The sequence below is a fragment of the Elgaria multicarinata genome, chromosome 1 (genome assembly GCF_023053635.1).
Source record: "Elgaria multicarinata webbii isolate HBS135686 ecotype San Diego chromosome 1, rElgMul1.1.pri, whole genome shotgun sequence".
Classification (NCBI taxonomy): domain Eukaryota; kingdom Metazoa; phylum Chordata; class Lepidosauria; order Squamata; family Anguidae; genus Elgaria; species Elgaria multicarinata.
This window is the reverse complement of record NC_086171.1, coordinates 121,903,257-121,915,715: the sequence shown is the minus strand read 5'-3', so window position 1 is coordinate 121,915,715 and position 12,459 is coordinate 121,903,257. Positions and strand designations below refer to the sequence as shown.

The 12,459-nt window shown below is 42.1% G+C and overlaps 1 protein-coding gene across 1 annotated transcript in view; it reads left to right on the top strand.

Annotated features, from left to right (window-relative positions):
• The first annotated feature begins 1,919 nt into the window (after positions 1-1,919).
• The window catches only part of LOC134402571 (uncharacterized), a 28,580-nt gene continuing 18,040 nt past the window's right edge, over positions 1,920-12,459 (top strand). Inside the window, exons 1-7 of the mRNA XM_063132152.1 lie at positions 1,920-1,988; positions 2,695-2,757; positions 3,424-3,465; positions 4,489-4,521; positions 6,887-6,925; positions 9,324-9,341; positions 11,016-11,057. Coding sequence (XP_062988222.1) covers positions 1,920-1,988; positions 2,695-2,757; positions 3,424-3,465; positions 4,489-4,521; positions 6,887-6,925; positions 9,324-9,341; positions 11,016-11,057 — 306 coding nt within the window. The remainder of the gene's footprint in view (positions 1,989-2,694; positions 2,758-3,423; positions 3,466-4,488; positions 4,522-6,886; positions 6,926-9,323; positions 9,342-11,015; positions 11,058-12,459) is intronic.

Genomic DNA, 12,459 nt, shown 5'->3' with positions numbered 1-12,459 from the left:
CCACCTGTCTATATCAGAGAAGACAAGTGGTTGTAATGGTGAGGAAAAAGACTTGTCTGGTTTGGCAGAAGGCCATAACGTGGTTTGATAGGCACATGGGCTGGGCTGGGGCAACAGTGTTTCATTGTGCTGATATGACTAGTCCAGTGCTGGACATGTTTGAGGAAGAGACAAAGAGTCCCTCTTAATGTCACGTCATGGCTGCTGCCCACCCTTCAAGCCATTTCTGTGATGTTGGAAGAACTGGGTCATGTGGCAGGAGCCCGCGATGGAGCTCCTTCTCATATTGACATATGAGGTGACTCTGTGTGAGAAGGAGGAGCCCTTTCATGGGCTCCTCCCACATGGCCCAGGTCTTCCAAACTGAACAGCATCAGGAGGGCACTGCAGCATGCAGTGGCTCTTATGTCACAAACATAAGAGCTAACGGGTCACAAAGAGATGCTACTCGCAAGTCCAAAAGGAAAGGGCAAGGTTTGGGTATAAAGGTAAACCCCAGGAAAAACAAAAACAAACCGTTGGGTAGGGGACTAGATCATGAAAGGAAGGCCTGACTTTCTTATATGTTGGCAAATTGAAGGGTACCCAAAAATAATCTTTGGTGGATTTCACTTTTTGTCAGGGTGGAGTATCCCAATCAAGCAGTGGCGATTGTGTTAAGGTAAGCATTATTTCCCCAAGAGTCCCTATTTTCCTTAAAGACATAACAAGAATGTGCATATTTGCCTTATAATTACTTGCTACACTAAGGGTGCAACCCTATGCATGTTTAGACAGAAAGAAGGCCTATAACTTGCAGCATTCCCCAGCCAGCTGGTTGGGGAATGCTGGAAGTTGTAGGGCTTTTTCTGTCTAAACATGCATAGGACTGTGCCCTTGCAGGATCATAGGAAGTTGCCTTACACAGAATCAAACCATTGGTCCATCCAGCATTATCAACAGTTTCAAACAGGTTTCTCTTTCTAGCCCTACCTGGAGATGTCAGGGATTGAACCAAGGACATTTGGCATACAAAATCTAATTGCACCCTTAAATGTTTTAATTTGAGACATGGGGGGAGTTTTACTCAATATTTCTGATCTGTCAGGATCATTCCTTTACATAAAATTCCCTGGTCCTTTTTGCTAACCGTTTGCCTTTTCTGATCTATTGTGCAAATGTCTTTCTATTTCGACCCAAATGACGTAGAAAAACATTGTTCCCGATGACTGCTCAAAAGATGCACTGAATAAATCACATAACAAAGATTCTAGCGAGGGCAGGTGGGTGTTTTTTTTTTAAAAAAAATGCTAGGCCACAATCTACCATAGTTTTAGTGGCCCACTGAAATGAACTTCAGAACAGCTCCATTTATAAAGGAAATTTTATTTATTTTATATTTAAACAAAGATTTGGGTTGAAATGAATTCACTGCCATATTCTATTTAAATTTTTTATTTATTTTCAGAGTGCACAAGGAACATCTCAGAGCACCGGCAGCCAACCCAAGGTAAAAGTTGCTTTCCTTGTCGAGTGAATTTCTGTTCCTTCCCAAGGCTTGCTTTCACTGCACGTTACACTTAGCCACATTTTGAACTCCATCAGACGAGCATTTTATTGCACACTCATTACTGGGCACTCATGGATTTTCAAATACCGCTCTCATGACGTCATCTACCCCCTGCATGCCTCCCACCCCTTCTTGCCTTCTTTGCATGACAAAACCCCCCACAGTAAGTCTGACTTATTTTTAAATTCGGAATTTCCTGCTATCTCCTGCTGTGTGCAGGAGCAGCTGCGGGATCAAAATGGCCCACTGAATGGGCCCCATGCACGTTGTTTACTTCCTCTTTCAAAAGAGGAAGTAATGCGGGACAAATGCATGGGTGGAGAAGTGACGGTAAGCCAACGTGTTTTTCCCCTGTGTGATGATGCTCATAATGGCAATCCCGCAACAGCTGCTCCACAGCAAGGAATCTTCATGGAAGATGATTTTGCAATGGGAAATGGTTGGGAGAGTGCTGGGTAATCCTTCTCCCTCATGCTGTTTCCTTCTTGAAGCTCCCCCTCTCCCTAAGGCTTTTACTCTCACTGAGGTTCCAGACCTCGTTTACCTCATAAATGTGGGTCTGAATCCCCAGCAGGAAAAATCGAGTATTTCAGGGGGGAATAGTGGGAGGTAAAAGAGTTAGGCCTCTTTTTTCATAGGCTTGGTGCAGATCTAACTGCTCCATGATTAAGAGATCAGAAGTGGCCTACAGGTTTACATGCTCCTCCTTTTTCCCTCTTAGGTTCACAATATTTCTAATCTCCCTCCCACTCTAATTCCCCCACTTTCCAGTACTAACTATGGATAGAGTTCCGTCTGCGCCAACTTGAATCCTAGCCATCGCTAGATTTAAAGCAGGGTTTTAAACTACCATTGGAATCAAACCATTCTAAACCGAACAATGTTTAGCATTCAACTTAAAGACGATGTGACACAAACCATAATTTAACACTGAAAAGAGAAAAACACACACCCTGAAATCTGAGTAGAAAGGGGGATATGAAATACACAAGCTTAAGGAGCACATGCAATCTCTTATCCATGATTGAGGAACCAGGAATTACTATGTCTGCACCAAGCTATCAAATGCTTCAAATGTCTATATAATACATAGCAGGCTACTATCCAGATTTATGAATAATGACCGGATTTTTTCTTCCTTGCAGATTATAGTGAAAGAAAAAATTGTGGTTAAAGAAGGAGGCAGCAGTAGCAGCGGCTGTGTTGGGGTAAGCTCTTTGACGTGTTGATTTATAATAAGGATGCCGTCATGTGTCTGTGTTACTAAAATAATGGCATAAAGGGTTGTATCCAATGCTCATCCTTTTTAGAGTAAAATGAATCTACACTATTGAATGGGATTAATATTAGATGCAACCCAGTATGATTACATCACTCTGTAATTGTTCTAAAAATCATTTGTCCCTTCCTCCCCTGTGAGGGGGGACGTTTTCAGTCAATTTGTGGTGGGGAGCCCTATAAAAATGAGTTATCTAAAGAGCCCTCTTTGGGTGTAGGGCTAAATGTGGGACAGGAGGGATCACACCTCTTGGCCCTGTCCTCTGACTTCATGTATACAGATGTACACGCAAAGGCTTCCATTTGATCAGGGACCCCACATGTGCAGGATTCCCAAGCATGGACGCCGCCTTTGCACATGCAGCTGTATAGATGAAGTCTTTCCTTTTGCTGATGTCTGCATCAACAGATGCCTAAATAAGAGGAGGCAGTGGTTGGAAATACCCCAGCTTTTGTTGTTGCATCAACAGATGGACATTGCGAGGGCAGGGCCGAGGACAAGCTGTGCCAGTGGGTGGGGCAAGGAGGTGTGGTCCTGCTCCCTATATACATGTTTAGTGAAATAAGTATACAACTGTCCCCTATTTTGTTCACAGGATGGAGTCTCAAGTGTGTATAACCAATATGGTTGCAGAGATGTAAGTACTATTATCTCTTCCTTCTCTGTACTATCCTTGTGTGTTGTCAACAATACATAGAAGCATAAGAAGCTGCCTTATATCGAGGTAGACCATTGATCCATCTAGTTCAGAATTGTCTATCTTGATTGGTAGCAGCTCTCCAGGATTTCAGACAGGGAACCCTTCTTGTAGCGAAGGCTCCTCCCATAGTATTTCCCCCCACCCATTATGAATGGTAGCATAGTTATGAGTACTTTGATACTTGCAGTAGAACAAAGCAATATTGTTCTGCCTAGGAAAGGACTAGAGGGACCCAATTTGTCACACATTATATCTGAAATGCGCTGCAGAATTATGGCTGCTTGAGTACCAGATAGTGAGATATATCAAACAGATTATTCTTTTGTGGAATGGCCATCTGTTGAACATATAAGTGGCCATTCTAGGTAGTTCAGCATTGTGATGATGGTAGCCAGATGTTTTCTGTAAGCCCACAATGAGGGCAAGTTGGAGATTGCCCTCAGCAATGGCAAAGCGTGAGATGGGACTCCAGTAGGAGGTACTGGCAGCTTCAGACACATGAGTCCTGCCCTTAGCCTTTTCTCTCTTGGATGGAGAAAGGAGCAGATGATAAAGGGCCAGAGAGGCCAGTAGGCTTTCACATTTCCCCGCAGTTGGGCGGATGGGTTAATTCACTGTGCCTCCTGATCCGCAGTCTATCAGGCCCATCTTGCCTCATCAAAGGGCCAGCTCTGTCTGCCCTTAATGAACAGCCCCACTACTCCTCAGATGCCAGTGTTATTTAATCAACTTATTTTTTAGTTGATTAATCTACTGATTAAACCAATACTTCTAGAAAGAAAAAGATTTTCATCTTGATTTCCCCCCCTGGTGACCACAGACATGAATGGATAATTTATTCTGTTAAGATTTCACCTGATGATGGTGATAATGGAGCAAGCTGAGGGTAAGATGGCTACTAAATGCGTTTTTATTTCAAGGAATTATAACTAACCTATATGGTTGTTCTATTTCTTACAGTCTGATTCCACCAATACAGGAACCAAAGTAAAGGTATGTGTTTTTTCTTTTCAGTTAAGCTTTAATTAAATGCTAGTCAACTACGATCTCATTGGTTTGATGTATGATTCTTTTGTCAAAGATAAAAATCCACTTTGGTTGTAAAGCAACTCTGTTTTACTGAGTGTAATAAAGCTGTATGGAGAGAGTCCTTCAAACGAAGAACTTCTCTCCTGGCAGTGTGAAAAGCAGGTACTTTTATACACAGTAGCATCTTAACCAACTAGCTGTACTTCGCGTAACATACGCCATTGTAGCATATCTTAATGGTTATTAATTAAATATATTGCATTTTATTTATTTATCCATTCATCTATTTCATTGTAATCACAATTAACAATCTCGTTCTTCTCAGATACAACACTTAATGAGCCCAATGATCAAACTCTTGAGAGAGCAACATATAGTTGCCCGTGACTGAATACAGGTTTCGGGTGCTCAGTTACATTCTGCTGCCCCTCGCCCTACTCCTCTGCGTTTTCCAAGGTAAACCTTCTCTGCTTTCTGCCTCTTTGCTCCCCCTCCCACGAAGGCAGCAGCACCACGGTCCGGAGCATGTGCGAGGCACGGCTGGGGCCGGGGCTCGCAGCAGGCTCGCAGCCTCCCACCCAGCCACCAAAGGCCCCAGCTGTGCCTCGCTCATACTCCGGACCGTGGCGCTGCCCCCTTCGTGGGGGATGGGGAGCGAAGAGGCAGAAAGGGGGGAAGGTTTACCTTGGAAAGCCTGGAGGAGTAGGGCGAGGGGGCAGCAGAACATAACAGAGCACCATCCCGATCATGCTTGTACAGAAACATTAAGACGTTACACGTTGTTACTGTTGCTTAGCAACCTGTATCAGCTGAAGCCTGTACAGAAACATACCTAAGCGTTTTATATATATAGATTAGCAGTTGGCAAAATTCTAAAGCAAAACAAAGACAGATCAAAGAAAACTTCTTCATTATACCTTATCAAGAGATGGCCCTGATAGCAAGACAAACTCCACTCCTTTCCATGTGGGATGGAGATATCGCTCGATATGTTTAGGATTAGCAAAAGGCTAATTCAACATTACCCACACACATGGAAACAAAGGGCTGTATCCAACACTGCTGCAGAATCCATACAAAAAACTAGCAGTTCCACAATGGGACGTCAGTGGAGCTTTCAGAAGGGAATCCCGCTGATTTGTTCCATTCAGGAAGCACTAATTTGGTCTAGTTTCTGGGGTTGCTCTAGCAAGCACTAGCTTCCCATTGCACTAGCATTCATTTCTGTTACTGCAGTGCATTTCGTTCTGGTGAGAAGAGCCACAGCTTACGATTTGGGCCATTTTTGTTTCTATCTTACTTCATAACAATCTTTATTTTTAAGTTAGAAAATGCACATAACTCTTAAATTATGAACATTTTTGGTGAAATAATGGGCTGGTTTGCATGATCACTGCAGCTTAAACAAGTGGCTTGTTTAAGAGGGAATCTACACGTCGTTGCGAAGGCGCTTGCTTGCATTTGGAGTGCGCCCTGAAGCTCATCGAGACACACAGGTGTACTTTCAAAGTGCCTTTTCCGGGCTTTTGGGCACTGTTATTTAGTCCGCCTTAAGTCAATTTAAGGCATCCCTTTTTCCAACGTGTATAACAATTAGTCGCTCTTTTCTCCCCGCCCCGCCCCGCTCAGACTTATTTTCTTGCCTTTCGACTTCCGATACCATTTCCGGTCCGAACAGCAGCATCCATCTTTAATCATCATCTTGCATGCCAGGCACGATTTGACCAACAGCCCATGGGTTATTTGAAGGCTGTTTAACCCTCAAACAAGCCATGTTGCCTGGGTTTGGACAAGAGAACAAACCGGGTGGTGATTATTCAAATTGCATCCAGCATGCAATGCAGCTTAAACAAGCCACCAGGTGCAAACCAGGTCAATATCTGGCCATTTTGCTTCTTACTTGTCAATGAAGCCTAATGGATAATTAGTAAATGCTGATGACACAACAGTTCCTTGAGGTTTTATTTTTCCTTAAGGTCAACAAGGTTAGATATTTGTAGCAAAGACAATTAACATAAAGCACAACAAAACTCCTGTTTAGAAAGTCTCATTTTCCCTCTTTTTCAGTCCTCATTAATTTCCCCCCTAATTGACAGATGTTGAAAGGTAGTTAAAATTAGGGTAATGGTGGAGGCAGGGAGATTATTTCCTGAATTTTCTGACTGTATTCCATTCATTAGTATAGAATTAATATATGAGTATAGACTTTCCAATACCATGTATCTTCCACCCTTTCTAAGGATTTTGAAGACTTTTCTTTATCCAGAAAGTAGGCAAAACTACCACCATTCCATTGGAGAATAATAGTATTATTGTTTTCTTGTTACAGGTGGTGTCCTATCCAGAGAGCCAACCCTTCCCACCTGAGGTAAGGACCTTTTCTCTGCCACATTTTGGACTGCCTCACCCAGTGAAAGTTAGGGTCAAGCTACATCTGATAGAAACAGGCCAGTTTGTTTGGAACAGACCTGAGCTTAATCAAAACATGGGGCCTGTGTTTAATTTTCAGGGGAAAGGGGTGTGTGGGGAAAGGGTTCTGAACCCTCCCCCCCCACCGCCACTTGCCTCCCTTGGCCTCTCCTCCCCCAAATGCTTTTCTCCCAGCCACTTCCCCCACTTTTGGTATCAGATCTTAGCTGAGGAAGAAAGCACCCGGAGATGGGGGCAGACTGCAGGGCAATAAACTTCAGGTAGGGGGGAGTGTTAGCATGGTCCTTTTGCTCCCCAAAATTAGACACCACCATTTTTGAAGTTGAGCTGGTGATTAGGGATGTACAAGAAATTAGTTTCGGTCCATTTTGGACCAGAATTGACCCAGTTTGCAGCTCCTGGAACAGATCATGGACCTGAATCTGCAGCCGAAGTCTGTACATTTCTGAGCTATTGAAGTGATTCATGGAACAACAAAACATTTAAAAAATAAGTACATTTGTAAAGTGTGCATGAAAATAATTGCACTTTTCAAAAATGCACCCAAACACACTTTAATCAATGGAAGAAAAATGTGTGCATTTTTTTTTAAAAAAAAGCGCACAACTAATGCATGCATTTGGAGAAATGCACATGAGATTATGCACAAATTTGCATATGAAAACAAAAAACAACAATGCCTTATAATCTGATATGGACACAAATCAGAATAAGTTTGAGGTGGAATCTGGAGAATGTCAAAGAGCTCAAGTTTTGCTGATCTGCACATCCGACTGGTGGCATCACAATTGGCACATTTTGAAATAAAAAGGAGAGCCATAGGAGTGATATCATGTTAACAGGCGCCATCCTGCCAAACTAGGAGAGATTTAATTCTTTCCACTCTTTAATGTCTGCTTTAAATTGCGTAATGGTTGGGTCAAAATTCTTTTTTTTGCAACTGTTTTAAACCTTTTGCGATTATAATCCCTAAGTATATGTAAGATCATTTCCCATGAGATCATTTCTACAGCAATGAAAGAAACATGTTCAAAGCCAATTTGTAGATGATATTTAACACCAGGCAAAATAAATTACATCAATAAAAAAAAATTGAGCAGAAGCTCTTTGTTTCACATGTGATGGCCTTGTAGTGTCATACAAAAAAAAAAAAAAAAAAAAAAAAATGGATTCTGGTGTTGAGTTACATCTCAGAAATAACTCAACAATTGGTTAACCCTAATCCTTTACAAACCCTTCAGTTTTTGCTGATGAAAGTAGCAAGCAAATCTTACATGAGGATCTTCCTATATTACTTGTGGCAGCTCAAAAAATGGAGGTAGCTCAGTAGGGGAAAATGAGTAAGGGATATACAATAGAGGTCTGGGTTTTCTTTTCTTTCTTTTCTTAAAAATCTGCAATATCGCCCTGGAAGAAAAAGTAACACTGTACAGTAGACTAATTAGTGGAGTATTTCAGGAAAATTCATTTTTTTGAAACAGGATTTCCTTTATTGTCATACATAACAAAGGCTGTGAAGAAAGGTATCCTGAAAATCAATTCTGGGTTTTTTTGTGGGGTGGGGTTTGGAAGCGCATTATCACCTGAAAAAACAGATAGACACCAATTACCACCAATCAAGTGCACTGTTTCTTGGTTTTATACAGTGTAACATGTAGTTTTTTTGCAATGTTACTGCAAAATATATATATGACAACACCCCCTGCTTTATACAAAACTGAGGCAAACCCAGGTTTAAACAAATGAGCCTGCCACTATCACATCTAGTTTCACCTGTGGTGTCCCATAAGTGTCATTGATTAAAAGTTGCTCAAAGATTGGACAACAGTTAGATACTTGATGTTCTTCAAGAAGTTGAAATTTACTCTATTGATGTGTTCATTGCTAAAGATATGTATGAATATCTCTGCCTGTGTGACATTAGCATAAAATAATTCGGGTGATGTCCTGGCATAGCCACTGATAATGTCCCACATTTGCAATTCTGTGTTACGGTTAATCTTCTAAAGCTTCTATAGTTTGGCCTGCACTTTTAAAGATATTATAATCTTTGGTCATGAAAGGCTGCATTCTTATACACACTTACCAGGGAGAAAGCCCCACTGAACTCAGCTGGCTTTTCTTTTGAGAAGTCATGTATAGGATCGCAATGTAAATAATTCATTACGAACTCTAAGTTTGCTTAACTGCTCTTGGGATCAGGCCTTTAGAAAGGGGATAAGAATAAAAAAGAACCTACAATGAGGTAACATTTTCTGTGTTTGTTTTTCATCCATGTAAGGAGCCCTTTTGCAAGCTAATAATATATTTGTGTTTGTTTTTCCCTTTACCAACAGCGAGTCTCTTCTTCATCGGTAAGTACAATGCCTCCTTTAATAGTCTTAATCTGTCTTATTAGTATGAGGACAAATTCTAGGCCTACCTAGTCACCCCAATCTATGCATTGTCCACAGCTTTTCATCAGTTGAAATCTACTATATAAACTTAGCTTTATCTTGAAAATTCAACAGGCCGCATATAAATATTTCTGTATTATGAGTAGTTTCCAAGGGTAGAGAACTTCTGACTCTCCTGGTTTTATTTGGCTCAGTTCAGGCAACACGTTAGTCAATGCAGTGTGAAAATTCCACTGAATGATTGAGTTTTTAAGGGTACTCCCCACACAACATGTTATAAGTCCACCGTTGTGTGACTGTGGGCTACCATGGAGTTGAGTAAAATCCATCATGATGTTTGATTGACAGTTCCTCCACCCTCTCTCCTCCCCCAGTCCTCCCAATGGTATCCCATCAGCCATTGCTGTAAAAAAACAACACCCCAATCCCAGCTAGAGCAGCACTCACTCCTTTCACCTCTCTTGCCAGAGAACTCTGTAGCCAGTGGGAAAAGTCAACTCAGCGCAACAGAAAACTCTACAGAGCCCTCCACACAACACAATGGTTGTGCAGGAACTCTTCTCTGCACAGTGTGGATATTCAGCGTGGAGTATTTTGTGCCAGACATCACATTTCTCAACGGGGGTGTAAAAACTCCACCATGGCATTCTAAAACCACCGTTAAGAAATGTGTTGTCTGAACTGAGCCTTTATCTCCAACTCCTATCAGTCCTAACCAGCATGGCCAGTTGTCAGGGATAATGGGAATTGTAGTCCAATAGCATTGGTGGGGTAGAAGTTCTCCATCCCTTCTATAGAACAGTAGTTCACAAACTTCCTAGCTTGAAGGAACTTTTTCCACATAGACATGTCTGCTGAGGAACATCTATCTGTTGTAGCACAGTCTGGGGGAAGTGTTCTAGGTTCATGGTATTCTTGCAGATTACTGCACAAGACTGTTTTTCTGCATGAACTGAAAGCACACTCTAGAGAACATCCAACGCACCCCTCTGGTTGTACATTTGAGGGAAGAATGGGCAGAGGTAGGAAAACTGTCTTTCCAGTAGGGATGTGTGCGAATTAGCAAAACTCAGGCTTGCTGAAGTTGTCCGAATTCCATCTCAAAGCTCGTTCTGACTCGAGTCTGTATCAGATTGTGAGCTTTGATTTGTTTTTTTCACATGAAAAGCCATGCGTATTTTTGGGACATATTTTTCCAAATGCATGCATTTATTGTGCGCATATTTGAAATGTACGCATTCTTCTCCTGTTGATTAAAACGTATTTGTGCACGTTTGTCAAATGTATGCATGCTGTTGAATGCATTTTTTTGGATCTGCAAATTACAATGCAAGCTCGGAAACATATGGACTTCGATCGCAGATTGTCTCCGAGTCCGTGTTCAGTTCGAACACGGAAATCGAATTTCTCATAGATCCCAACTTTGAGGGAAGCTTGCCTGCCATTACTGATCTTATTGAGGAACCTTTAAAAAGCTTCTGAGGAGCATCAAGGCTCCCTGGAACAGAGTTTGAAAACCTCTACTATAGGTGATCAAGCTAAAGAGCAGCCCCTGGTTTATTGCTTATAGATTCCTCCCATTTTCTATATCTGTACAATTGCCAAATTAAATTGTTTTCTATTTTCTTTCAGGCAATTGCAAATTCCAAGTATGGTGGAATCATCTACTCGCAGGTAAGAAGTCTTTCTTCGTCCATTACCAATGCTGAGGTGTTTATGTTATGACCAACACTACTTTGTAAACAGTCACAGCAACAATTTTACATGCATTTAACCTTTAATGTAATTGACACAGTCTCTAGTTTTTGCATTCAATTTCCCTCTGACTTCACTGTTTACAAGCCGAGTTCCTCCTTAAGGGGGAATGGTGAATTGTGGGAGCGAGCAGCCTGGCAGTGAAGGGAGAAAGGCTGGTGAAAAGTGACTTCACAGCTCCACCCGCATCATCTCCTTCCCAGGAGGGGACTGCTGAGCCAATCAGTGCTTTGATATGGTGGGGCAAAGAGGCGGACCCAGGAGAGCAAGGTCTCTCCTTTGTTCTGACTCCAGTTCAACCTGAGGCTCCTAAAGGCAGACCTCCAGTACAGCTCCAGGATTGCAGTTACTGACTTAACTACCCATCCACTCCCAGTAGTAAGATGTCTTGCTGGGAACGAATTTTACCTGCATACCAATTGGCAAAGAATGTGCAGGGTTTTTGCTGTCCCCATTGCAAGATTAATCCCATTGTAAATAAGTTGATCTGGACTAACAATAAATTCTTTGTGGATGCTTCATTTTATAACATTTGTCACAACTTAAGTAGGCATGATAGGCATTGGGGCTGGATCCATTGGTGTGAGGGAGCGAGATTGGGCTCCCCTGCTCCCCCACAGTGAGGATTCCTGTAAGGGATTTGGGGGACGTTGCAAAAAGACCAGCATGAGGGCTGCGAGCTGGCCACATCCAGGGTGGTGGAAAGGGGTTCACATTAGCAGTCTGTGCCGTGGTATGCCCCTGGCTCTTCCGTCCACCACCAGTGCCCCTGGCATGTGAACCAAGAAGGGGAATCAGTCAGCAGGTGGGCTGGCCAATTACAGGATCCATGCCCTATGCCACCGCCAAGCCTATTCAAGTGTGTCAATAAAGTTGTGGCCAATTTATTATCCCAACTATGCCTGCGTGTCTGTTTGTTCTCGTCCCTTTGCCAACTGGACCCAATTAAGTGCGGCCCACACAATTCTCCCGCAACCATGTGTATATACTTCTGCCAATTTAGGATAACACTACATGTATCCACAAACGTTTAGAACATAATAAATTTGTCAGTCTTTAAGAAGTCAGAAGACTCTTTGTTGTATTTATTAATATAACCACAAATCCCACTTCCCATAATAACAACAACAATGGTTATCTGGTATGTATCCATGTTACATGGAATATGTAATACTCCTTATTGTCACCCTAACTGGCAGACAGTAACTGCTTGTATACCCAGTTGCAAAGCCATTTCATAGGATAATTCTAGAGAGACACAGTTGTGTGGTTTGAACTAGATTCAGTTTGAATTACATTACTTTGAAGGTTTCTTTAAGTA